At 44.5% G+C, this 27,670-nt stretch overlaps 2 protein-coding genes across 4 annotated transcripts in view; both read right to left on the reverse strand.

The window, feature by feature from the left end:
• Positions 1–17,242, reverse strand: part of LOC127190781 (kinesin-like protein KIF28) — a 41,139-nt gene extending 23,897 nt beyond the window's left edge. Inside the window, exons 1-7 of the mRNA XM_051147992.1 lie at positions 17,159–17,242; positions 11,338–11,529; positions 7,737–7,940; positions 6,486–6,521; positions 5,005–5,229; positions 3,187–3,341; positions 1,010–1,121 (exon numbers count right to left, since the gene is read on the reverse strand). Coding sequence (XP_051003949.1) covers positions 1,010–1,121; positions 3,187–3,341; positions 5,005–5,229; positions 6,486–6,521; positions 7,737–7,940; positions 11,338–11,529; positions 17,159–17,242 — 1,008 coding nt within the window. The remainder of the gene's footprint in view (positions 1–1,009; positions 1,122–3,186; positions 3,342–5,004; positions 5,230–6,485; positions 6,522–7,736; positions 7,941–11,337; positions 11,530–17,158) is intronic.
• Ahctf1 (AT-hook containing transcription factor 1) overlaps positions 16,947–27,670 on the reverse strand; it is a 57,512-nt gene continuing 46,788 nt past the window's right edge. For all 3 annotated transcript variants that reach the window (XM_051147991.1, XM_051147990.1, XM_051147989.1), the window contains exons 33-36: positions 25,009–26,680; positions 20,228–20,361; positions 19,275–19,351; positions 16,947–18,584 (exon numbers count right to left, since the gene is read on the reverse strand). In XM_051147991.1, coding sequence (XP_051003948.1) covers positions 18,389–18,584; positions 19,275–19,351; positions 20,228–20,361; positions 25,009–26,680 — 2,079 coding nt within the window. In that variant the 3' untranslated portion in view covers positions 16,947–18,388. The remainder of the gene's footprint in view (positions 18,585–19,274; positions 19,352–20,227; positions 20,362–25,008; positions 26,681–27,670) is intronic.

Below are 27,670 nucleotides of genomic sequence, written 5' to 3' on the forward strand. Positions count from 1 at the left end.
TCACTGTCTCAGGTGAATTTACTCCTGTCAGATTGTTGAATTTTAATCTGCAGTCTGACATTCAGAATGTATTTTGGGTGTAATGGTTTTGTTTCTTCTTTTCTGGTACTGGAAATAGAACCCAGAATCGTATACGTGTAATGTTGTACCCGGGGCTACACCCCAGCTCAGAGGAGTGGGCTTTTTGGTTGTTTTTGTTTACTTGTTTGTTTTAATTTTGTTTGGTTGGTTTTGTTTTTTCCTTCCAGATAGGGTTTCACTGTGTAACAGCCCTGGCTGTCCTGGAACCATTTTGTAGACCAGGCTGGCCTTGAGTTTACAGAGGTCAGCCTGCCTCTGCCTCCTGAGTACTGGGATTAAAGGCCTGTGCTACCACTGCCTGGCAGGAATGTTCTTTTATTCCAAGTTCTTGGTGAATGTACCATTGAGATCCACAAATAACTGACACTCAGAAAGACTTTAAGATGGAGTATTTAGACAATAGTTTGTGATAAAAATCAAGGGTGCATTTTACTGTGAGTTTTTTTTTGGGGGGAGGCAGCATTTACCCAGTTTTGTCCCATTCTGTAACTGGAGAGAAAAAGGCTTTAGTTTAGCATGTTGCACCCACATAGCTGCCTCTCAGTGATTGCATATCTGCCTGGCAACTAACCTCCCCAGAGAATGCTGGTAGTATTGTAATTAATTTTGTTCTGGCTGGAGGAATGGCTCAGTGGTAGAGCAAGTGACTGGTACGTGTGTGCTGGGCTCTGCTTTCCTTCCCCATCACAAAACAGACAAAACAAAAGCAATGTATGCTCCATGTAGCAAACCCAAAAGCTGCTGCAAAGAGTAAGTAACATATTTACTTTTGTGGAAGCCTTGGCACACACTGGAGTGGATAGGCTCTCGGGGCTGTGACAAGATGTGGAGAGCAGAGCCAAGCGATAAGCCCTGTGTGTGTTGAGAGCGATTTCAGCATGGCACCCTAAGAGCCCAACCAATGTCACATGCTCTAAAATGATCTTACCAGTGTGGTCCGGCTGTTCCCACCCAGAGCTGACTGAAGCAGTTTGGTCAGAACAGAATCTCTGTAGGGAACATGCAGCACTTTCTTTCCCATGGCTGAGTCAGCCAGGGCACTACAGGAAGAAGAAAAGAGAATTAGTGGAGAGGATGAGAGAGAAACTGCCTCTCCAGGGGGAGATGAAGATGGCCCACATATCCCTGCTGGGGCCTTGTGGTGTTTGAAGGTCACCCCTGTGGGTAAGCCGGTGTTCATTTCTGCCTCCAAGAGGCTGTGATGCTTTTCCTCAACTCAAACCATGAGCAGAGATAAACTCTCCTCTAAGTGGCTTCCTGTCAGGCAGAAGACCTGTGGACACACCTTGTTTACACAAAAGACAGGGACTAGAGAGATGGCACAGAGCCGAAGAGCAGGCACTGCTCGTGTGGGTGACTCCGTTTGATGCCCACACCCACAATAGGTAGTTCACAGCCACCTGTAACGCCAGCTCCGGGGGTTCTAACACCCTCTTCTGGCCTCCGTGGGCACCTATACTCACATGTACAAACCCACACTCACATACACAGGCATAGACATAATCTTTTTTTTAATTGTAAAACTCAAGACAATTAGGCAAAGATGAATCTGATGGTAAAGGTTGGCTTGCTTGGTGGTATGCCAATGGGGAGGGGAATGTTTTAACAGTGTGTGTGTGTGTGTGTGTGTGTGTGTGTGTGTGTGTGTGTGTGTGAACATATTTATATAACTTTATTGAACAGAACATTTAAGATGTATTACTTCAAAACTAAAAACAAAACAAATATTTATGTTCTTTACTGTGATTGATATCAATTAAAGAGTTGGGGTTTTTGTTCTGTTTTGTTTTGTTTTGGAGACAGGAGTCATTGCTCAGCTGCCTCTGCCTCCTGAGTGCTGTAATTAAAAGTGTGCACCACCACCATCACCACCACCACCACCCAGCATTAAAGAGTTTTCTTAAGTTACTCTCAGAAGAAATTATAGCATCTTACTTCTTTTTTTTTAAAGGTTTATTTATTATTATGTATACAGTGCTCTGCCTGCACGTACACCAACAGGCCAGGAGAGGGCATTAGATCACATTGTAGATGGTTGTGAGCCACCATGTAATTGCTGGGAATTGAACTCAGGACCTCTGGAAGAGCAGCCCCAGTGCTCTTAACCACTGAATCATCTCTCCAGCCCCGCACCTTACTTTCTTTACATGAAGTCATGACAGCACAGTGAAGCTTGGGAGGTGGAGACTAGGGACCTCCCCAGGAGACCTCCAAGACACTCTGCCTAGCTAGACTAGCTGAACTAGTGAGCTCCATCTTCATGGAAGAGCCCTGCCTCAGTAAATACACTGGAGAGTGTTGAAGACACCCCACATCCTGCACCTGCCCACACACATACAAATATCTCCCTGAAAGGGGGGGGGGGAAGGAAGGAAAGCCACAGAAGCAGGGGAAGGGTAGAATTGTCAGGAGGATAGTCAAGAGGTGAGGATAAGAATAGAATCCTGCACCAACTAGTTCTTGGGTTGATCAGATGAATATTTATTTTGCTAGTGCTATTTTATTAAGCACTGATTAATTTTAAATATACACTGAGGGCTGGGCATGAATCAACGGTGCCAATGAATTATGAACTAATGGTTATGATTAATCTAATTTTATATACCTTCGTAGGTGTTGGAGCTGGGGGTGGGATCCATGTCTTGCACTCACTAAAGAACGGGAGTGCCACCTTCCACTCTTTGGTGTGTCATGTGTTGGTTTGGATGAGAATTTCCTCCATGGCTCGTGTGTTTAAATGCTCAGTCTCCAGTCGGTGGAAGTGTTTGGGAAGCACTAGGAGGTGTGGCCTTGTTGGAGGAGGCGTGTCCCTGGAGGTGGGCTTTGAGGTTTCAAAAGCCCACACCATTCCAGATAGCTCTTTCTGTCTCCTGCTTCCAGATCAAGATGTGAGCTCTCAGCTACTGCTCCAGCGCCATGCCTGCCTGCTGCCTGCCTACCTGCGGCCATGTTTCCTGCTGTGATGGTCATGGACTCACCCTCTGAAACTGTAAGTGTCCAATAAACTATTTCTTCTATAAGTTAGTTGCCTTGGGGTCATGGTGTCTCTTCAGAACAATAGAAGAGCAACCAAGACACATGAGTATCTATAGGCTGGTCACATACCTGATGACATTTCCTAAGCTGGTCAGGCTTAAGTTGACCCTGGATCCTTCCCTCAGCCGGTCTCCTTCAGACCCTGACGATTTCTGCCTCTCACTTCCCGCCAAATCCACCATGTTGATGCTGGATTGTTTGGTGACAGCTGTGTCCAGGAAAACCTGTAGAGGCATACGGCAGGCTGTTCACTTGATGCCCAGGAGACAAACTGGTCCACGAACTTCCTTGGCTCTTCAAGGTGTATCTCAGACTCCAAGACTGATAAAGCAATGACAGTTGGCACTGAAGGTGCTGTCCCTGTGTGGGGACAGGTGCTTCCTTCTCAGGTTTAAGCATCCTGCTTGCCTCTCTCCAGTTCTGCAAAGCTTTTTTGCAGAGGCAAACTGAATAGCAGCCATTTCCCAGGCACCTGAGTAAACCTTTAACACATAAAATGCTGTGAAATCTGTCACGTCATGAACTGGTCGGCTTTGTGGTCCCACAGCTGAATGAATGCACACACTTTGGAATTCTACAGGTGTTCCTGCTGGCTATTTAAAGTTGACTTAAAAAAAAAAGTTCTAGCGCTCTCACTTAAAAAAAAAATACTAGTGTCTCCTTTTACTTATTTACCTCCATGCAATTTCTCCTCTTGCCCCTAGAATAAGAAGTTCAAAGAACAGGGAGAGCCACATATACAGTATATTAATTTTACTAGCATGGTAAAATTCATCCTGTGAATGGTACCTAAAATGTACAAAATTCTCCCCTCCCCCTGCCCGCCCCCTCACCCCCCCCCCTGTGTGTGTGTATGTGTGTGTGTGTGTGTGTGTGTGAGAGAGAGAGAGAGAGAGAGAGAGAGAGAGAGAGAGAGAGAAAGAGAGAGAGGGAGAGAGGGAGAGAAGGAGAGAGGGAGAGAGAGAGAGAGAGAGCATGCACAGGTGCACATGCATGAGTAATGAGTATCCATGCAGAGGCCAGAGGTTGATAGCAGATGTCTTCCTCAACTACTCCACACTTGATTTTTGAGGCAGTCTCTCACTGGATGGGAGCTCACTAATTTGGCCAGACTGCTTGGCCAACAGGCCCCTGCCATCCTCCCATCTACCCTCTGTCCCTGGTGTGAATGTGATGGCTCAGCACTGAGGAGATAAGGGTTGTGTAATCACAGCTGTCTGTGGCATCCGCCCAGGATGCAGGAGCAACTGTTTCTAGAGCAGCTTGGGGGGTGCTACTGAGAGACATCCTGACAGCCACCAAGGAGAATGAGGAAGAGAAGCCCTCTCTGGCTTACTGACAGCTAAACATGGTTAGTAGATGTTACATGGATTTCCCAGATCTACTCTTTGTCAATGTGAGTCTCAGAAGGGTGCTTTAGCGTCTGCCTATGCCCCTGGCTTGTGGCTGGTCCTCAACTGGTGACCATGGACCTGCTAATCCTAATTCTCCATGTTAGACCACAGGGGATTATGACTCCTTTGCCAATTTGGACTCAAAATTCATTCCTCATACTGTAGAGTTTACTTGAGAAAAACTAGCCAACCATGTCCTGTGGGCATGCTGAGGATTGGTTCATTGTAAGACTGATCCACCATAAGTAATGGGCCTGCCCAATTGAGGGGTAGACAGAGAGAGCAAAGCCCTGACTTCTGTGTTTCCTTAACCCACTGGGCCACTCTGGAAGAATTCCACAGTACCACTCCCACTCTGCCAAGGGAGCCAGTGGCTCAGGTGCAGATGCCCACTTGCAGCACAGGTGTGGCTGTCCACCTGCAGCACAGGTGCAGATGCCCACCAGCAGCACAGGTACAGATACCCACCTACAGCACAGGTACGGATGCCCACCTGCTTGAACTGGATGGTGATGAGCATGTGGGATCGGCTGCTGTTGGCATTCATGTTGGTCGAGGCTGTCATCCTGATTTTTGATCCCTGCTCCATTAGCTTCTCAATTTGTGCATAGTTTTCACACGGCACCCACTTCAGACCTTCCACAAAGAACCCCAGCTGCTGATCTTCCCTGACTTTTAACCCTCCAGGAGCTTTGGTTCTGGACAGCAGATCCCTGATCTGTAAGAGGAAATGGGATAAGAAATGATACTGTTTAAGGAAGTGAATTTCCTTTCTGTCCTTGTTGTATCACTTCCTGCTAAATTTTAGGTGCTCTGTAAATGTGTCTTGGGTAGTGGAATACAAATACTGAGTGTCTATAGGTATCAGACAACCTTATAATTGAGCTAAGTAAGAAACAAGGAAATGTACAAGAAAGAAGAGGAGAAAGGCCGGACAATGGTAGTGTAACACCTTTAATCTCAACACGCAGGAGGATCTCTGTGAGTTCGAGGCCAGCCTGGTCTACAAAGTGAGTCCAGGATAGCCAAGGCTACACAGAGAAACCCTGTCTCAAAAAACTGAAAAAAACAATCATGTTTCACACTTTTCTATGATTGGGGTGGGGAAAAGTAATATTTTGCAACATGTGAGAGTAGTGTGGAAGTGAAGCTGAGCATCCATTAGCGCCCTCAGGGCCACAGGGTGAGGCAACTCAGTTGTGTGTATTATGGCTCACATGCTGTCCAAGCCTCAGTCAGCCCAGGCTGCAAAGCCTCAATAAGTCTCCCCTTTGGTCCTCAACAACATCTCACCCATGACCATAAGGACTTCAGAATGCACAAAGGGGTGGCCTGGAGGTCAAGCGGTTTCTTCACCCACCAAGAAAGGACAGGTGTCTAAGGACCTGTCTGGGAAAGCCGAGTGGGGGGATAGGGCTGGGGGGGGGTAGGGGGGGGCGGTGCTGTGATGGTTTGAAAGAGAATGGCCTCCATAGGCTCATATGTTCAGATAGCTGGCTCCCAGTTGGTGGAACCATTTGAGAAGGAATAGGAGGTGAGAGGAGGTGTGCCCCTGGGCCCTGGTGCACTCTCTGCTCCCTGTTGGTGGTTCAGATGTGAGCTCTCATCTGCTGCTTCAGTGCTGCGCCAGCCTGCCTCCTGCCACACCTCCTGCTGTGCTGCAGCAGCAGTGGACTCTCACGCTCTCGAACTGTAAGCCTTCCTTCTGTAAGTCACCTTGGCCATAGTGTTTCATCACAGCAAGTAACTAAGACAGCTGCTATGTGGCTAAAGCATAGAGTGTGATGAACAAGAAATTTGAGATGGTGCTGGAGAGGCAAGTGGGCTACATGCAATACAGGATGGGGGGGGGGGACCAGAGCCCTTGGTGTTAGTTGCTCAGGTGTGTGTGTCAGAGCACAGGCTCAGTGGTGAAGCCTGTGCTTAGTGTGGGTAAGGACCCGGGTTTGATTCTCGGCTGGGGCAGGGTGTTACCTGCTCATTGTAGATTTCCAGCATGCTAAACATGACCTGCAGAGAGAGCAGTGAGTCAATGTTGGCCTGAAGTCAAGGAGAGACGTAACGAAGACGCATGCCATCAACAGAGGAAAAGGCTAGCATTACTATGGGAGGCCTTGTTTCAAACTACAGGGTTCTCAAGACATTTTATGACACTGGAAAGTCAATATACATTTTTAGGAGACACATAACGGGCAAGGGAGCTGCCCAGTGGCGGGGAGGGGCGCACTGGCCGCTTAAGCACGAGGACCTGAGTCCTCCAGAGCCCACAAAAAAGCCAGGTGTGGTCATGCTCACCTGTAACCCTAGGACTGTGGGGGTGCTGACAGGAGCAGCTCTGTGCTTACTGCTTGCTGGTCTATCTAAAGACCAGTGAAGTCCAGGTTCAGTGAGAGACCCTGTCTCAAGGGAACAAGCTGGATCGTGATGGAGGGCGCCCAGTGCCCTCCTCTAGCCTGCATACACTTGCACAGAAGCATGTACCTACTGGTACAGATACATATGTGTCATACACAGTTAAGACAAATAAAAACAGGCACAAAACAGAGATGGCGGGGCAGGCCTGTGATCCCAGAACTCAGGAGGCAGAAAGACAAATGAGTGGACTTGAGGGGAGGAGGCAATTTCCCACCATCAGCCTTGTAGTGCTGCTGTTGGAGGGGCTTAGGACCAGCTTGACGGAAATGACTGCTATGACATATATGTCACCTCCTAACCCCAGGTGATCCTTACTACCAATCCACATCTTGTGGATTCAACCAACGATGGGTCAAAAGCAGTAATGATGAAACAAAACTGTCTCTGCACCAAACATGCCTTTGTCGTCTTTGTGTTTTGCCTGGTCTCCTCTGCCATCTAGAACAAGCAGAGACAAGGACTGTGCCTACGGTGTTTGCCGACATCCCACTGCCATGTTTTGGAGCTAGCCATACCAGTGACTGCCACCAGCATTCAATGAATCCAGAGTCTGCTCTGGAGTCTTCTATGCCAGGGACACTAAGACCACCCTTGTGCTTGGGTGATGTCCAGGGTAGATCACGTGCTTATGACTGCATCAGGGTGGGTTCAAATCTTATCACCATATATGACATATTATACAACTATGTACCTATTTTAGGACACACACACACACACAAATCTGAAAATACAGGCTTTGGTGCCTTCCACTTGTGCAAAGTGAAAAGCTCAGCTCTCTGAAGAAGGGACTTTAGACTATTGAATGCATACCTGGGCTTCAAGCTTTTCCTTTTGCTTCTCGATAGCTTGGAAGAGCTCTTCACACACTCTTGGAATAATACCCTTGTCTGTGGCAAAGCCGGTCATGGAGTAGCTTTTCCCAGAGCCGGTCTGGCCGTAGGCCAGGAGAGTAGCATTGTAGCCTCTCCAGGCACTGTCTAGAGTCGCCCTTCCGATATCACGGAAGACATCGCTCTAGAAAGGAAACCGTAGTTGTCACCAACCCTGGTGGCTCTTCAGAGCATTTCTTCAACACCCATCCATGCCTTCATGCACACAGGCAACCCAGCCCCCTGCGCAGAACTACAGTTTGCATCTAGGAGGTTACCCAAAGGTCCATGCATCAAAGGTTTAGCCCCAGTTGGCAGTGTTGGGAGGCTGTGGAAACACCCCAGTCTCTCTCTGTGTCTTTTATTTTCTGCTATGAGATCAGTAGCTTCTTCCCCACCATCCCCCACTGCCTGCTGTAATACATTATTTCATCATAGGCTGAAAAAATAATGGGTTGGTGCCTACACACTGAACAAAGTGACCCTTGACTCTTCAAAGTGGGTTAGCTCAGGTATTTTTTATACTATCAGAAAGGTGCCTACTACACCTTAAAACACAAACCTGCTCCCTGTGCTCAGTGACCATTACAGAAGAAAGGAAAGATAGAGGGTAAGAGCCAGCCAGAGGTCAGGGGTCATGAAGCAAGAGCACAACAGTCCCCATTCCTGCACAGAGAGGGGAGGGGCCCACAAGCCACGCCCAGCTGAGGAGGGTCTGACACCAGATGAAGTCTGGGGCGGATCATTTTCTTTAAGGGTGTGACCCCTGGTAAGTGGAGAGGCTCCAGTCAATGGTCCCACCCTCCTGAATGGATAGACAGTTAAGACTGGTCTGTGTGGGTCATGGAAGGAAGGAAAGGAAGAAAGGAAACCACTTGGGTGGTTTGAGTATGCATGGCCCCCATTAGATACTCAGGAAGGGACAAGAAACGAAGACGGGTGAGAGAGTGTGTCGATGGTGAATCTGGGAGGAGTTTAGGGGAGAATATCATAAAACCAACGTACACGTGTGTGGATGTCCAAAAGAAGTAATAAAAATATAAAGTACATGTAAATTTGTATTGCTTTATGTGCATGGGTGTTTTGCCTACATCTATGTTTATATCCCACGTGTGCCTGATGTCGTTGGAGACCAGAAGACGACAGCAGATCCCCTAGAACTGTCATGTGGTTGCCGAGATTGAATCAAGGTCCTGCGTAAGAACAGCCAGTGCTCTTAACCACTGAGCTACCCTTCCAATAACAACAAACTTTTAAACCAAGGTGTGGTGGTGGAGCGCTTTGGGGGACAGAAGTGGGGAAAAAAAATGAAACATTTAAAAAGTGGAATCAAATGATGCTTGTGTCCACAACTGCTCAAAAGACGGGGTGTGACCTGGCTCCTTTTTTCACCGATCACAACCGATGCAGCAATAGTTTTGTTTTAAATATGTATGTATGTATGTATGTATGTATATACGTATGTATGTAATGTTGTGTCTGCATGTACAATGGCACACCAGAAGAGGGCACCAGATCTCATTATAGATAGTTGTGAGCAACTATGTGGTTGGGACCTTTGGAAGAGCAGCCAGTGCTCTTTTTTTTTCTTTTTTTTAATTTAATTTTTAAATTTACGTGCATTGGTGTGAAGGTGTCAGATCTTGGAGTTACAGACAGTTGTGAGCTGCCATATGGGTGCTGGGAGCTGAACCTGGGTCCTTTTGAAGAGCAGGCAGTGCTCTTAACAACTGAGCCATCTCTCCAGCCCGCAGCCAGTGCTCTTAACCTCTGAGCCATCTCTCCAGCCCCTCAGCAATAGTTCTTAAAGAATACAACAGGGAGTATCATGGAGCCATTTGCCACAATCTATACATTTATGGAATTTATATTACTTTAATTCAAAGAAAGACATAAAGATGATTTACTAAGGGAAAATTTACAATAACCAATTTAATGTCATTTGTTTCTCATTGAAAGGAATAAAAAGGTGCACACCTTTAACACCAGCATCTGGGAGGCAGAGGCAGGTGGATCTCTGTGAGTTCAAGGCCAGCCTGGTTTACAAAGTGAGTCTTGGACATTCAGGGCTGTTACACAGAGAAACCCCGTCTCAAAAAATCTACAAAATAAGCAAACACAAAGGAATAAAGAATTATGGTCCTCTAAGGGTTGCTGATCTCTGGATTAATGGAATTTGACCTATACTTTTCATGAACATTTTATCTATACTTTTACTCAAAATTTACTTGAAGTTATCAGCAGCTTTTTTAAAAAAGGTTTTTTTTTTTTTATTTGTGTGCATGTGTCTGTATGTGTGTGTCTGTGTGTATGTGTCTTTCTGTCTGTCTGTCTCTGTCTTTCTCTCTGTCTGTCTCTCTCTGTCTGTCTCTCTCTGTCTGTGTCTCTGTCTCTGTCTGTCTCTCTCTCTCTGTGTGCGTGTGTGTGTGTGCATGCATACTGGTGCCCTTGCAGGCCAGGGAGGGCATTGGATGCCCTGGAGCTGGAGTTACAGGTGATTGTGAGCCATTCAACACAGATGCTGGGATCCCCACTCAGGTCCCCTGCAAGAGCAGCCAGTGCCGCTACCTACTGAGCAAGCCTCTCTGTCCAGCTCATCTCACAGTCGCTTCTCAGCTTCTTGCTAACCCTCAGGTGTGATCACCAGACTTTGTTGTCCTTTCTACTTGACACGATTGGAAATTTAGAGATTTTTTTCCCCTTTGTTCTCAGTCAAAACATTTAAAATGACAATTTAGCATTCACATGTGCATTTGTGTGTGTGTGGAGGTGTGTGTGCTTGCTTCAGCCCACATGTGGGAATTAAGAGGTGACTTGTGGGAGTTGGTTTTCTTTTTCCAGCATGTTGGTCCCAGGGTTGAATTTAGATCATCAGGTGTGGTGGAGGTGCTGTCTCACCAGCCCTGGTTCTATAAATTCAAATTTTCAAACAATACAAAGTTGTGTTAAGTCCTGGGTAGAGTAGACTCACTTCAGTGGTGTAGTCCTCCACTGAGGCATAGTCGGCCTGTTATCTGTGAGCTAAAAAATCTGGTACATCCTTGAGCTACGTGCCCAGTTTCCGCCCACCTGCTCTCCGTTCAATAAAGAAAGGGTTCCCTTGATTATGCTTCCCGGCGCTAGTCAGCTTTCCATTGTTCTAATGTCCAGGAGAATCAGTTTATAAAGAACATTGCTTTGGGGTCAGGGCTCCTCTCCCGTTCAATCAGCCCCAGTGTTCGGCGTCTGTGGTGACACAATGTGTCATGGCTGCAGTGTATGGCAGAGACGTGTGGGAGAAAGGAGGGGCGAGCATCCCCAGATCTCCTTCAAGGACATGCTAGTACCCAGAGTTCCTCCCACTGGGTCTCGCCTCTTAATGGCACCACAAGCTAAGGAGCAAGGCTCGGTGTTTACGTGGCTTCTGAAGCTTCAAGCTGCAGACCCTCATGCCCGGGCTGCAAGTGCTTTACCAAGCGAGCATCTCCCTGCTCTGCCATGGCGCAAGCCCAGGCATGTTTATAACATGCTAGAAAACACAACTCCGTTTCTAACCAACTTACCTGGCCTGCGAATTTACTAGTTGGATCAGATGGAATAAGGACGCCATCTTCATTCTTTTGAAATCCATCATGAGACCAATATGCCAGGTCAAAGGTGAAGGTCTTCACATGCTCTCTTTTCTTAGGGTCTTGGATGGTGGTGCTTTGGGAATGCATGGAAATCACACACTGGCTTCCAGAGCTCTTCTCTCTCTATAGTCAGATTATAAATTCAGTACGTTGTCCCGACCACTTGTGGTAGTTTAATTTAATTAATTAATTTATTTATTATGTACACCTACAGGCCAGAAGAGGGCATCAGATCACATTATAGATGGTTGTGAGCCACCATGTGGTTGCTGGGACTTGAACCCATGACCTCTGGAAGAACAGGCAGTGCTCTTAACCGCTAAGCCATCTCTCCAGTCCACTTGTGGTAGTTTAAGAATGGCCCCCATAAGCTTATATTTGAATGTTTGTTTTCTAGTTGGTGAAACTGTTTAGGAAGGATTAGAAGGTGTGGTCTTGTTGGAAGAGGTGTGCCACTAGGGGTGGAGTTTCAATAGAAAACAACACACAGACACACACACACACACACACACACACACACACACACACACACACACACACACACACACACACACACACACACACACACACACACACACCCCGTATGGCATGAGTGTTTGATACAAGCCCACCCTCAGAGGCACACCTCCTCCAACAAGATCACACCCATTCCGGACTCAGTTTCTCTGCCTGTAACTTGCTGTTAAGATGTGAGCTCCCAGCTCCTACTCCAGCGTTATGCCTGCCTGCCTGCTGCCATGAGGGCATGGACTCACCCTCTGAAACTGTAAGCAAGCCTCCAATGAAATACTTTTATGAGTTACCTTGGTCATGATGTCTCACCACAGTAATAGGACAGTGAGCCCTCTTCTCTGACCAGAGTTCTAGGATCTACCCTGGAACAGCTGCTGCTGGTCCAGCTTACTCTGTGAAAACTCCAGTGGCACCTCTAAGCTGGTCCTCATATAGTGGGAGTGAATTTTTTTCTGAAACAACTGGCAAGCCAACCAGAAAACTGAGGAACTGAGCGAGCAAACCCTTGATTAAGAGGCCACACAGGTCAGATACATAATTCTGTGTGGGAAGAGTGCCTTGTATGGCAGATGCTGTTAGCTTCCTAAGGAGTATCGTATGCCCTGCAGGTAGTGCTGGGTTTTGAGCAGCTCTTTGCCAAGTGCCACTTGCACCACTGTCAAGAGGGTGGGCAGCGTCTTGCCACTGCAGAAGGGTTGTTGCTGTGGGCTGGATGGCCACCAATGTCCAGATGGCTATGGGGACAAGAGCTAAAGATTAAGAGTTACAACCTGTATAATGCTAGGGAATGGAAGGCTGTGTTGCCGGGTAGTTGATCACACTGTAAACCCTGAGATTGTGATGTTTACTGGAAAAACCTCTTTCTCATTGTGGTCTGGCTCAGCCCTAGCACATACCTTTAGTCCAAGAGCTCTCTGCTTGAAAATTGTAAACTGGATTACATAAAGTCAATCATAGACCAAGAGGCGGAGCAAGCAACCAGTTGGCAGAGTGAACATAGGTAAAAAACATAGTAAGAGGAAGTCAGGAGGATGGATAGAGAGACAAACAGGAAGTAGAAGGGAGGGACATTCAGTTTGAGGGTTTTTTAAGAGTCCTGGGGAAGAGGCACTTGTTGTTTTATGGCATCAGCTGAAGAGGAAAGAAGTTCAGCTGGGTGCTTTCTCTGCCTCTCTGAGCTAGCAGGCTTTTACCCCAGCACCTACCTTCTGAGTGTTTATTGGCAAAATCGAATGTTTGAGATTTTGTTAAAAACGACAAGGTTGTGTTACCAAGGAGAGAATCCCAGTGTCCAGGTTTGTGCATCACTTCATCCCTGCAGTGGGACATGTGATTGAAAACCTGGGCATGGGGAAAGGAGCTTGGAGCTGAAGGAAATGAGGACCAAGACCCTCACTTATGCCTGATCCTTGCTTTTCTGGGACTATTAACAACCGTGTGGAACGTGCCAACAGAGACAGAAATCAGGACTGTTGAGCACTGCACTGAGGCAGGAGCTCTAGACAGCTAGCAAAATCTTTTAAACAAGTGTTCCTCAGAACCTTGCTTGCCTGGCTGAGGTTGCCCTGGGAGACAGGAGTGGCATTTCTGTGAAAAGAAAAGAGCCAAGAGAGGGGTAATATTATCCACCCTCCAGCCCAAGGAAGAGCATCCAGACTGCCTGCCAGATGCAAGGAACTCGGCTTACTGTGAAACTGACCTTTGTAGCATGAGAGAGGCGTGGCCAAAGGAGAGAGCTGTGCCAGGGCTGGTAGGTAGCTCAGGGCAGGCACTGAGGAAGTCTCGGCTATTCTATGGGAACTCTGTTTGGATGGGAGAAGCCGCTTCTGCCCAGGTATTTCAAGGATCTGGGAAATCCATTTTTATTACATTTCATTTTATTATTAGTGTATGTTTTATATATAGTGTATATTGTGTATATGTGTGCTCATGGGGTGTGCTTACCATGGTGCTTGTGGCAATCAAGAGGATAACTTTTGGGAATCATCTCTCTCCTATTATGGCCACCAGGGTTGTGCGCAAGCACTTTTTACTCACTCAGCCATTTCACTGGCCCAGAAAATCCGTTTTTCTTTTTTAGATTTATTTACCTATTTTATTTATATGGGTGATCTGTCTGCACGTACACGTGCACACCAGAAGAGGGCATTATAGGTGGCTGTGAACTGCCATTAAGTGCTGGGAATTGAACTCAGAACTTCTAGAAGAGCAGCTAAACTAACTTACCAACTACTTCCTGAAAATGGAGAACCCCCGCCCCGCCCACCCCGGTCCATGTGATGGTTTTGACTGAGAATGACCCCGTATTCCCACACATTTTAATACTCGGTCCCTAATTGGTTGAGCTGCTTGGGATTAGCAGGTGTGTCACTTGGGGTGGGCTTTTTAAAAAGCTCCATCATTTTGGCTGGCTTTCCTTTGTCTGCCTTGTGGTTGTTGGTCTCATGTGAGCTCTCAGCTCCTGCTCCAGCGCCATGTCTGCCTACCTGGTACCATTGTCCTTGCCATGATGGTCATGGACTCTAACCCCCTGGAGTCCTGTGTCTCCAAATTAGATGTTTCCTTTTGTAAGTTGCCTTGGTCAAGGTGTTCTGTCATGGTAACAGAAAAATAACAGCCTAGTTAATGATGTGGACAAGGCTACTGCTAGCCTGGGAGGAACTGCACACTTTGTCATAAAACCTGACAAGAGAAAGGGACAGGCAAAAATGAGAGGGAAAAAAAAGAAGATGGGTGGGTGGCATGTGGGCTAGATAGAAAGCAGGAGTGGTGTGGTGGGATTTGCTCCATTCTTGAACTCCAGGAAAAAGATAACCCAATGACATCTTGCCGTCCTAGCAGATGGAAAGTAGGCCCAAACCAGTTTCCACCTTTTCCCTGCCTCATATGGGGTGGGGTTTCTTGTGGGACACAGGAATGGCTTCCCAATGGAATCTCAAATAGGAATGTTCTAAGAGATGGTGCCAACATTTTGTCTCAGAATGAGCTTTAGAGGGTGGGCAACACAGTCCTCCCAAGGAACTCATTGGGCCTGTAAAGACAAGAGCCCACCGCTTGGTGGATGCCAGTGCTGAGGGTACCCGTGTTGCCTATGGCAACTGAAGATGCTTCCTAAGGCCAGCATACGGGTTAGGCGTGGTGGTGGGAGCGGCTGGGGGCTGGTGGCAGGAGCCTGCAGCAGTTTGTTCACAGCTTAGCAGATCAGGAGGCAACGGTGTGACTGTAAGAGTCAAGCTGCTGGTCTCAGTAGCTTTCATATACCAGTTAGGTTCCGTGTCCTGAAACAGCACTACTAACTGAGATGGATACATCGTAACATACAATAAAAACCAAAAACCAAACAAACAAACAAACAAAACCCAACCAAAAAAACAAAAAAAAACCCCATCCTAACATGCAAGCCCGTGTGTGTGTGGGGGGACATCCTAACATGCAAGCCTGTGGGGGGGGGGGAACATCCTAATATGCAAGCCCGTGCGGGGGGTGGGGGCGGGGGAACCGTTTCATATCCAAAGTGTCTAATACATCACTAGGAGGGACACAGTAAATACAGGCAATGTAAGCTGCCAGTGAACCTGGTGAGACTGGAAAGGCTGTGAAATATAGGTTGATTTTGACTTGCTCGTGTTCCCTTCAACAGCCCCGTCTTCATCAGTGAGAAGGCCAGATGGGACTTGACAGACTTTAGGGAGCTTGAACCTCCCATCCTGTCTGTACTGGAGGAAACTGTACTTTCTTTTGGTCTTATGCAAGCCACTGACCGTAGGTGGTAACATTTTGAATGTCCCTTATAAGTGGATTCACAGAACTGAACATTCTAGGTCTTACCCAGACAAACTATCACAGAGCAGAGGCTGGGAACCTATTCTCTTACTTGTTGGTATGACCTGGCTCTGCTATAGTGATACTATGCTAATCAGTGTCCTTCTAGAGGACACAGGAGGGTAGGAGCTGGGAGCATCAACAAGATTCAGGATTCTGGGTAGGAGATATTCTTAGAGGTGGCCAGTGGTTTTTTTTTTTTTGGTTCCCAAGACAGGGTTTCTCTGTGTATCCTTGGCTGTACTGGACTCATTTTGTAGACCAAGGTTGGCCTTGAACTCACTGCCTCTGCCTCCTAAGTGGTGGGATTAAAGGCATGCGCACTATCATCATATGGGGTTATGGACAGTTGTTAGTCCCCATGTAGGTGCCAGGAATTGAACTGGGTCCTCTCTTACAACACAGCACTCTCTGGTTTCCCACTTGTTCGGATGTGTTTGTGTTGGGAGTGGCTTAGATCCCCTTCTTTGGATTTCTCTGACCTTTGTGGTGTGCCCACATATGCTAAAGTAGGAAGGGACAGAACCAAAGGGAAGAGGTGGCCCTGTGCACTTGAGATCTCAACAGCAATGTCTTGAGAAATTAACATCTAAGTGCAGCCTGACATGGTTTCATTATGTACGGAGTCTGGTCTTGAGCTCCTGCCTCTGCATTGTGTGTTGGGGATCACTGACACAAGTCTCCACATGGGGCAGGACAGATAAGCTTTTAAGATAAACTCTTTTTGGGTATTTTTTGATACAGTTTCATGTAGCTTAGGCTGGCCTTGAATGCACAACATAGCCTAAGACAACTGAGCTTTGCTGGGCGTGGTAGCGCACGCCTTTAATCCCAGCCAGCACGCAGGAGGCAGAGCCAGGCAAATCGCTGTGAGTTCAAGGCCAGCATGGTCTACAAAGGGAGTCCGGACAGTCAGGGCTACACAGAGAAACCCTGTCTCGAGGGGGGAAAAAAAAAAAGAAAAAAAAGATAACTGAGCTTCTAGTTATTTGCCTCTACCTTTTCAGTGTTGGGATCCCACACATGTCACCGTGCCTCATTTCATATAGCGTTGGTGAGCCACCCTAGGGATTCCTGCATGAGGCAAGCGCACTCTATCAATTGAGTTCTATTCTCTGCGCCCCCAGATGTATTAAAAACATACAACACATTTTTATGCACCAAACTGCACTGGTGTAAATAATTATTAACTTGACAGTATTTATGGTCAGTTTTGTTTATTGTGCTACTTGTACCAAGGAATGAAATTAAATGTTTACTAAATTACTTAGATCTGTTAATCATTTGACAAATTTCATTTAAATAAATTTAATATTTCATAAATGACAAGCAGCTTAAATACAAATTCAGTAACTATTATTAAAAAATTAATAAAATCAGGCAGTAATTGTCAACAAGGCAATGAACATGGACTGACCTGGCTGAAAGGCCGCACCCGTACCGCCACTCTCACTCTGTCTGTGCTCAGCACAGGCATTTCCCCCACTTTCTCAATATCCATGGTGCTATTTGGTAGAAAAATAACATACAGAACACACGGCTGCACTTCACATGAAACACCCAAAGCTTAGCTGACAAGGCAGTCTGTTTCTAGGTATCAATTATTAAGGGCCCATTCATTACACACTATCAATTACCTGCCATCAATTATTTGACAACACTTATTTATTGATGAATTTCATAGCCTCCATCAAGTGCCATTACTTAATTGTGCACACGCATACTGCGGAAAAGGGTTTTTGTATCTCCTTTCCCACATCTACTCACATTCTTCCATTCTCAAAAGTCTGTGCTTGAGGTCCTGTGGTAATTGTCAGTTTTAAAACCTGAATGCTAAGAGGCTTCTGTGATTCAGTAGCAAGCTCTTCCACAGCACCGACAGTCTATACTTTATCCAGACTCCTCTTCTAAACCCGAGGCACACACCAGGTGCACTGTTTATGTTTCTTTCTCAAATCTTCCATGAGGTTGCTAAGAAGCAGTGAAACCGGTCAGTCTAACCTGGATAATTAGTCTCTCAATTGAGAGACAAGATAGTCGGAACGAGAAATGCCAGCATAGGTAACCAATGCATTACTGGAAAATTACTCATTTGAGGTAGATTACATAAAAATTTTAAAACTACAAAAAGGCAAAATCACATGCCCACAATCCAAATGTAACAGAGTATCAGGCAAAGCCCAAGGAGTACATGTAATGATTAGAAATCTGAGTAACAGGATCAAAGTGCATAAATTATAAAACAACACTGTTAAAAATACTCAATAGTCAATCACCCTCATAAAACTGGTATCTAATATTGTAACTATAGAGAAAGAAAATGGACAAATGTCTAGTAGCATATAAAATTACAACTAAAACAGAGATTCCCCTCTCAAAAATCTAACAGACACACAATGTGTACTTTACAGTAGTTTATTAAACATCCCAATGATAAGCCATATTTACATACTATAATAAACGTATGAAGTATTATAAAACGCCTGGACTAGAAGAACTGCACTCCATATGGAGTTACTTATTTACTTGTTTACAAAATTGTACAATTTATATAAATTATTTCCTTCCAAATCAGGTGACTTTTAATAATCCACACAAATACTGATGACATTACACACAGGTGCATGTTAAAATCTTGGGCTAAAAATTACAGCATTTTCCTGCGTAAAATTTGCTTTGGAAAGGAAGACAGCTTCTTTTTGCCCCTTCCAAGAGTTTTTCCTGCTACTTCTGTAGTCTTTCTTGGCTTGCTGATCTTTATTTCATCAACTGGGCTTGCCAACGGAGAAATCAGCTTAATTTCTACAGGGGGAGGTGACCAAGAACTTTCTTTTCCGGTGTTTCTGAAAGAAAGATACACAAGTAGGAAAAGGCACAGTGCATCCCCTCAGGTGCTTCACTCTGCACAGGTGAAGGTCAAGGGGTCAAGAAGAGTTATGGGCTAATCACAGGCAGGGTGAAGGCTTCAATCTCCAGCCCCATCCTCACAAGTGCTCATACAGTTACTTAGCTATAGGTAAGTATAAAACATTGCTATTTCAAGGATGGCCAAAGTACCCTATGGTCAGTTCATGGCGCAAGAGCCAGCAGGCACACAGAACTTATAAAACAGTAGCAATTGTTGAGTCTGTGCACCATTAACATATACAAAGACAATTTATATGTGAGCAGTGTCATTAGTCAACTATATCATCTGCTTGCTTACTACTTTGTCCTTTTATTAAATTTAGCCATGCCTAAGTACAGCATGAACAGAATACTGTAAAAAAAAATATCTCAAAGGGACTAATTTCACCACAGATACGGTAATAGATGTAACTCTTCATTAATGAAAAGGCAAACTACCTTCTCTCCCAATCACACCCAGTGGACAATAAACTACTTTTAGGCCACACGTCTCCACTTCAAATGCTGGTCTCTACAATGACCAGGAGCCGTGCAAGGCATGTGTGAGAAGCCGCTCTTTCTAGTAACCCCTCTCAACTGTAGAGAATGAATGGCGGGGGAGGCCACAGGGCGGGAATGCTGCTCACCTGCTCGCTTTTGTCTTCATAGTCCTGCTTCTTTTTGGTTTTTGTTCTATGATTTCTAATGGTGTAGGGTCACTCTCCTATGGGTTAAAAATATAAATTGTTTAAGCAATTAAGACTTTTTTGTTTTTGGCTTTCAAGACAGGGTTTTTCTGTTTCTTTTCTTTGTCTCTGTGAGGCCCTGACTGTCCTAGAACTCACAGATACTGTTTGCCTCTGCCTCCCAAGTGCTCAGATTAAAGGCATGTACCAATATTGCCCAGGTAACTTTAATGGCCACTTTAATTATTATTGTTGCTGTTGTTATTATTTTGAGATGGGTCTCACTATGCATGCCTGGCTGGCCTAGGACTCAACACACAGAACAAGCTGGAGTTGAACACGAGAGCCTCCTATCTGTCTTGAGCCCTGGGATTAAGAGTGAACATCACGACACTTGGCAACCACTTTAGAAAATTGCTGTCATAAGCAATACACCATTAGAAACACACCATGGATCTGTCTTGATGATAGCGAACATGGCCTTTGGAACTTTCAATATAAATGTGAATTACCGTTTTTAAAAATGTTATTATTTTTATTTATTGTATGAGTATTTTGCCTACCAATGTACTACATGCATGTCTGGTGCCCCAGGAGGCCAGAAGAGTGTGTTGATCCCTTAGAACTGGAGTTAGAGGTTATGAGCTGGGAACTGAACCCAAGTCTTCCGCAAGAACAGCTAGTACACCTAATCGCTGAGCCGTCTCTCTGACCCACATGTTGTCTTTAAGTTTACATGTATTTTTCAACAAGTTTACTTAGGAGAAATTCACTTAAAATTTTTTGCTATCTCAGCACCCAGGAACCTGAGGCAAGATCATGACTTCCAGACAATCCTGGGGTATTTCAAACAAACAGCAAACTCAATAAGCACAGAGGATTTAAATAAATATACATATTCACACATTCTTTACCAGTTCATTTAGAATCTTGGAAGTGCTGGATGCATTTTTCCGCCTGGTTCTCAAGGCAGGAGGGGAAACAACAAACTGAGATGATAAATCTGACACCAATTCTTTCAGCTGGGCAGTGGTCTCCATTTTTTCAGCTAAAGACAAGTGGGAAACAAAACATTTACCTGAAACTATGAATGGTTTAAACAACATGAAGGCAACCATATGCCCAGCAGCAAAAATCTTTGAACAAATGATGCACATTAGAAAGACAAAAACATCCCAACAAAGAAACCAGCACATACAATTATTACCCCTGTCAGGAGACAGAAACTAGGGTGAAAAAAGTCCCATTATCATCTAAGTAAACCAAATGTTCACAAATATTTTAGGTTTCAAACTAAATGATACCACAACATAGAGCTGGGACTCCAGATACTACAAACTGATTACTCAGTACTCTGACCCTAGCTCCTCTCAGGAAAGCATGAATCCCAGGACAGTGCAAGTCTCCATTTCTAGAGGAGGTTTCTTTACTTTTCTCTTCTTCTTTTTCTTTCTTTTCCTTTTTTTTTTTTTTTTTTGAGACAGAGTTTCTCTGTGTAGCCTTGGCTGTCCTAGACTCGCTTTGTAGACCAGGCTGGCTTCGAACTCACAGTGATCCGCCTGCCTCTGACTCCCAAGTGCTGGGATTAAAGGCATTCACCACCACTGCCCAGCTAAAGGAGGTTTTCTTTACACAGTGAATTTTACTTGCAAGAGCAATTTCATTTGCAAAGAAAAGACTCAAAGTTCAAAATCTCTTTCTAGCCACCTTGTTATGAGCTCTGTATTCTAGTCAGGTGGGCAACATAAAAATTCATGCCATAGCGGGGCGGTGGTGGTGCACGCCTTCAATACCAGCACTTGGGAGGCAGAGGCAGGTGGATTGCTGAGTTAGAGGCTGACCCTGTCTACAAAGGGAGTCTAGGATAGCTAAGGCTACCCAGAGAAACCTTGTCTGAAAAAACCAAAAAGTTCATGCCATAAAAGCAGAAAGTTAAGCTGAAAAATAGTAGAAGGCTATAACACAGATGAGGACTACTTTCACCACTCCCTAACTGAAGCATAAAAAATAAAATGAAGAAGTAAAAGTAATGAGGAACTAGCTAAGGGAGGAAGGGGAGAAAAGAGTAAGGGAGGTGGGCTGAATAGGATCAAAATATATTATGTACATATATGAAAATGTGAAATGAAATCCATACATGTAATTAATACATCTAATAAAGACATTTAAAAAAAATTTATTCAAAACATACAATTAAAAATGTGTACCACTACTGGGCACAGTGGCACAAACCTGTGATCCCAGCACTTGGGGAGACAGAGGTAGGTAGATTGCTATGAGTTCGAGGCCAGCCTGGTCTACAAAGTGAGTCTAGGACAACCAAGGCTACACAGAGAAACCCTGTCTCAGGGGCTGAGGGTGGGGGACACGACTTTTTAAGCAGTGTCTTCATAACAATGGCATTGTGATTATGAAAGAGGCAAAGTGCTGTGTGCCAGAGATTACATGCCAGAATTTGGACGTTACTAGCTGTGCTTCAGCTAAGAAAAGACAGGACACAGGTGGCAATTTTCTCAGTGTGTGATGGAACAGAGAGGGTCAGAACAATCTGACACATATAGCAAGTGCTTTATAAGAAGTTGTTTGTACAATAGGCACACACATACATAGACACAAGGGCAGACAGACACGAATAGGCCAGCTGACCAACATCAGATGTCAAATCCTGCTAGTATGGCTTTTGCAGGGGATGAAAGCCCAAACCTATAGTTCCAGCAAGAGTCAAGGGCAAGAAAATAACAAGTTTAGTGTACAGCTGGCCTGATTATATCTCAAAACAGAGCAAAATACCACTGCTACTCACCAAAAACCAAACCCCATCCCACACTACGACTCTTTCTGTGCATTCTTGTATGGATGAAGGTGTGAATCTATGGAGGTCAGAGGACAGCCTCGGGTGCCGGGCCCCAATGCAGGTCTCTCACTGGAATTTTACCACAGTAAGGCCAGGCTAGCTGGTCCATGAGCATCCTGTCTCCCTGACATCTCACCATTGTTGGGTGTGTGTGTACCGTGCAGCCTTTTACATGGATTGTGGGGATCTGAACTCAGGTCTTCAAATTTGCTAGTCAAATGCTTTACTGACTGAGCCATCTCCCCAGCCCACAAAAGCTATGGCTCCTAACAAAAGAGAGAAAGCATTAGTAGCATCGGGCAACTTCACCACCAGTTCAGAAGGGGCAGAAACTACACTTCAGGCCACCAATAGCAAGGCACCTTCTGTTAGAAGTACACATCTGTGTACACAACTTTTTTTCTAGGCTACCTGGAGAAACAATAATGCTGGCTTTCTCAGAGCACCTCAGTCTCCACTTAAGCGTTTTCCTTTATTTCTAGGGCCTAAGAAGAGAAATGTAGCTAGGTGGCAGCGGCACACCCCTTTAACCCCAGTACTTGGGAGGAAGAGACAGTTGGATCTCTGTGAGTTCAAGGCCAGCCTTGAGGTAGTTCTAGGGCAGCCAAAGCTACAGAGAAACCCTGTCTTGAAAAAAGCAAAAAGAAATTTAAGAATTTAGTATTGTGTTCAAAACTATCTGGCTTGTTCTGTTTCTCCTACATGCCTCTTTTAGGGCATACACAAAATGTATTATCTGTGAGACAATGCCTCATCTTTCTTTCCAAATTTCTGGAAACATTTTGACAATCAGTACTACTTAGGATTAAGAAGTAAAAAATTACAAAGACATATCCAGCATTGCACCCAAATGATTCCATCGTGGCCAACTTCAAACAAAATTAAGTTCTGATTCTCACATACTGTATCCCCAATACCTCCAGCTACCTAAAGTAAAGGTGCCTATTCTAACACAGGAGCCCTCAAACATGAAAATATCTTAGAGGAGGACATTTAAGCACCCATGGAGTATTAGTGAGATGAGAAGCCACATGTGACAAAACCCAAAACTACAATGCCATATATGATTAGGCATTTCAAGACTGAGTAACTGGGACTGGGGACTGGGGAAATGACTTGGTAGATAAAATGCTAGCTGGGCAAGCATGAGGACCTGAGTTCAGATCCCCAGTATTATTTAAAATGCTGGACAGGGGATGGAGAGATGGCTCAGAGGTTAAGAGCACTGATTACTTTTCCAAAAGTCCTGAGTTCACTTTCAGCAACCACATGGTGGCTCACAACCATTTATAATGAGATCTGATGTCCTCATCTGTCCTGCAAGTACATATGCATGCAGGCAGAACACTGTATACACAGTAAATAGATAAATCTTTAAAATAAAATTAAATGCTGGACAAAGTGGTGTGTGTCTACATTCCCAGTGCTGAGAGGTGAAAACAGCAGGATTTTGAGTGCCTGCTGACCAGCCAGTTTAGCCAGCTGTTCCAGGTTCCTTGGGAGACACATGGTGTCCAGACAAGCTAGTGAACCTGACCAACGCATACTCCTTCCCTGATAGCTGAGAATGATCATGACATATGTATGTACTTTTCATAACAGGTCTTGCCATATAGTCCAAGTTGGCCTTGCTGCCTCAGGCCCCTCGGCACTGGGATACAGACACACACCATGCTTGGCTCATTCTACTTACTCTTTATGACTGCTAAGACTATCCATGTACTAGAGCATATATTTTATTATCTAATTTTCTATGATAGCTGTGTAATGTTTTAACAGTAAAACAGCTATACAGAAAGGTATGTTAAGATGACAAAGAATAACTGAGGTGTTATGTTATTCTAAATCAGCACAACAAGGGGACGAAGAGATGGCTCACCAGTTAAGAGCACTGACTGCTCTTTCAGAGATCCTGGGTTCAGTTCCCAGCAACCAACATAGCAGCTCATTACTGTCTGTAACTATTGTTCCAGGGGATTCGACAACCTCACACAGACATAAATGTAGTCAAACACCAATGTACATAACATAAAAATAAACTAATAGAAATTAAAAAAAAAAAAAAAAAAAAATCAGCGTAACAAGTACTTCAAGTACTGCCTGGCTCAAAAGACCTTTTCCTTTAACAACAACAACAAAGAAGTTATATTTGAAGGGAAGTGAAATTAAGTCACTTAGATGTAAGACAGAATGAAGAGAAACAGGACAAATAAACCCTGTGTCAAAAGAACTATGAGATACAAAAAGCCACCCAGAATCTCTGGATAATCTGAAGACTGAAATCTGAAAATCAACAGGAAACAAACCTTTAGATCAACTTATCTGAGGGCTTGTTTTGGGGGTATGTTTTTTTTTTTTTTTAAATAACCTTTTAAAGGGAAAAATATCTAGTGTTTCAAATAAAACAATGAGCTCAAACAGTGCTTCTTTTTTTTTTTTTTGGTTTTTCGAGACAGGGTTTCTCTGTGTAGTCTTGGCCATCCTGGACTCACTTTGTAGACCAGGCTGGCCTCGAACTCACAGTGATCCACCTGCCTCTGCCTCCCGAGTGCTGGGATTAAAGGCGTGCGCCACCACGCCCGGCCTTTTTTTTTTTTTTTAAAGATGTCTTTATTATGTATACAGTGTACACTTGCATGCCAGAAGAGGGCACCAGATCTCATTCTAGATGGTTGTGAGCCACCATGTGGTTGCTGGGAATTGAACTCAGGACCTCTGGAAGAACAGACAGCACTCTTAACCTCTGAGCCATCTCTCCAGCCCCTCAAACAGTGCTTCTTAAACAACCAATTTTTTAGGCTATATACTCTAAATAAGATAAAAATGAATAAAATTAAATACCTTTTGTTTTCTTTGGAACTTTCACTGAAGGAGGAGAAAACAAAGGCTCAGTTTTGGGCTCAGAGAGTTCCGTCAACAACATGGTCTTTCTAGACCTAGTCCTTGTGCTCTGGGAAGATTTAGTCACAGCAGCCGTGGCAAGCAAGCTTCCTTCTAGGCCTGCAGGCTTTCTGTGGGCTGTGTCATCTGCCAAGTCTGATATTCCTTTTGGGCGCTCATCTGCAGTCTTTGTACGTTTTTTCTTAGAAGTCATCACTATGGCAGCTTCCTCATTTGGCACTAAAATGGATTTCTCTAAAGCACTTACATTTCTAGTTGGGGTATTTCGTGTAGATCTTCGGATACCGGGACTGTCTTTCTTCTGGGGACTTGTTTTAGCAGCTTCTGGTGGAACTATTTTCCTCGGTCTCCCACATTTCCTAGGCGTAGCAGGCACAGCAAATCCTGCTGGAAGAGGCAACTGGGATGAATCAGGCTTAGGCTCCTCTATCACACTCGACACACTGACTTCTTTCTCTCGGGCCCTTTTGCGTTTTAGAGGCAGTTGCTGGTCACTGGGTTCCTCATCTTGTTTATGTTCCGTATTTTGAGAATCTTCTAAATTAGCACTCCTCAGCTTTTTGCTAGTTCTACCACGACTTGCTGCTTTACTAACTTTTAGATCATTTACAATTTCTGCACTTTGCTCATTTTCTATAGATTTCTTAAATCTTCTAGGAGTCCCTTTTCTAAGAGAGGAAAGCCTGCCTTCTGTTCTAGAAGGTGTTTCTTCAGTTGCTGGCTCCAGCTCCACAGCAACAGAGCCTGCCAGTGCACCCTGGCTGACTTCCTTTTTCTTCCTTCCTCTCCTAGGAGGGGGAGGACTCTGAGCTGTCAGCTGGTTCTCAGGTACTCCTTTTATATCAGAACAGGTATTTTCAGAAGACTCACAAATTTCTTTTATTTTTCTAGTTTTCTTCTTAGGAGTGGCAATTGCCAAGGACTCCTGTTCTGTTGTGACGTTCAGGTTTAGAGCATGCTGCCTTCTTGTGCGAGTTCTAGTAGAAACCATGTCATTACCCAGACTGGTATTTATAGTCTTTGCACTAGCTTCTTGAACAGTCTTCAGTGTAGACTTTGTTATCCTGGAGGAATGTGCAACCTTTGGGCTTATTAATGCTTTGTCTTCATGAACAACCTGATCTGCTGCTGATGAAGTTGCTTCTTTACTTCTTGTGTCTTTAATTACATCCAACAAATTTTCTGCAATTGCTACTTTAATTGGTTCAGGGACATAGGGTAAAGTCTCTACTGTGTGGGATTCTTGGTCACCAGTTACAACAGATGGCAAATTGGTAACATGCTCTTGTCTATCGGGTTCCACTTGGGACACAGGTTTTTCCTTGGATGCTTTCAATAACATGTTGGGTGCTGCAGAGTCACTTGCCTCAACTTCTCCTTCTTCACCTTCCAATATCAAGGTAAAGTTACTCTGAGCCACAAAAAGCTCCCCATCTACTTCAGCGATGTCACATTCAGTGGCGTCTTTATCATCAGGCAAGTCACAGAACTGCTGCTCAATGGTGTCAACATTACACTGAAGTCTATGCGTTCCTGAGGGATACAACTCGCTAAAGGTTAGATTCTTGGTCTCCTCCTCTGAATTTTGAACAAGTTTTTCCCGTCCAATTAGCTAAAATGAATTAAAGATAAGAAACTAGTTAACAAATTACAAAATACATTTTGACCTAAAGCACACAGGATTTTAATGACCATCTCACTCTTTGTGTATCTTTTTAAAAATATAAACTAGACTTGACTTATGGAATATGCTAATGTTTACTTCATGAAATAGCCATTTAAGAAATGAAACCAGTTAAAGTAACTACACAGAAAAAAGACACTTGAGATTATGGTTGGAATTAAACTAGAAATCCCACATTTCCTTAGCTAAAAAGATAGTATTAACAAAATCTTGAAAATCATTATGTTAACAATTCTAAAATTAAAAACTTGTTTTTTTATCCAAGAAAAAACTTAATCAGAGAAAAGGAAATAACCCCAAACAATAATTCCCAAATTACCTAACTATGCACACTTTTCTAAACAGCATGATCCCCATAAGGTTGAAGAACAATTCACCTACATAAGCTCCCTTGGGCTAGACTCAATCTTCTTCCCTTTGCTGGGGCTGCATAAACCATGAAATTCCTAAGGCTTTCAAGTTCAGTACCTCTCTTGCAAGGGTTTGGTGGAAGAAGGAATGGTCCTTGCATTTACCTTTTGGTAAGGGAAGGGGAGAAAAAGGAGGAGGTAGAAAGTAACAGAGAGATCGCCTGACCAAGAAGGTAGACATCATCACCCACCTAGACAAAGACATTTTCCCACTCCCCAAATAGTGAGCTCATAGGCTGGACACAACCCAGGAACGAGGAGTCCCCAGGACCTCTCCCAGTTTTGTTAGCCTCCAAACTGAAGGAAATTTAATGTCATTTATTTCAGGGAGATGAATTTATAAATTAGTAAACTCCTCAAGTTCCATACAATTAGATTTTCACGACTAATTAGAATGCTTAGAAGAATCGGCTTTTAATTTTAAATTCATTTACTGACAGCGAAAGAGATTTGATAAAATTTTAGGAAAACAAAGTCCTATCAAGTACTAAAAGAAACCCTCTCTGGT

Source organism: Acomys russatus, chromosome 6 (genome assembly GCF_903995435.1).
Source record: "Acomys russatus chromosome 6, mAcoRus1.1, whole genome shotgun sequence".
NCBI classification, from domain to species: domain Eukaryota; kingdom Metazoa; phylum Chordata; class Mammalia; order Rodentia; family Muridae; genus Acomys; species Acomys russatus.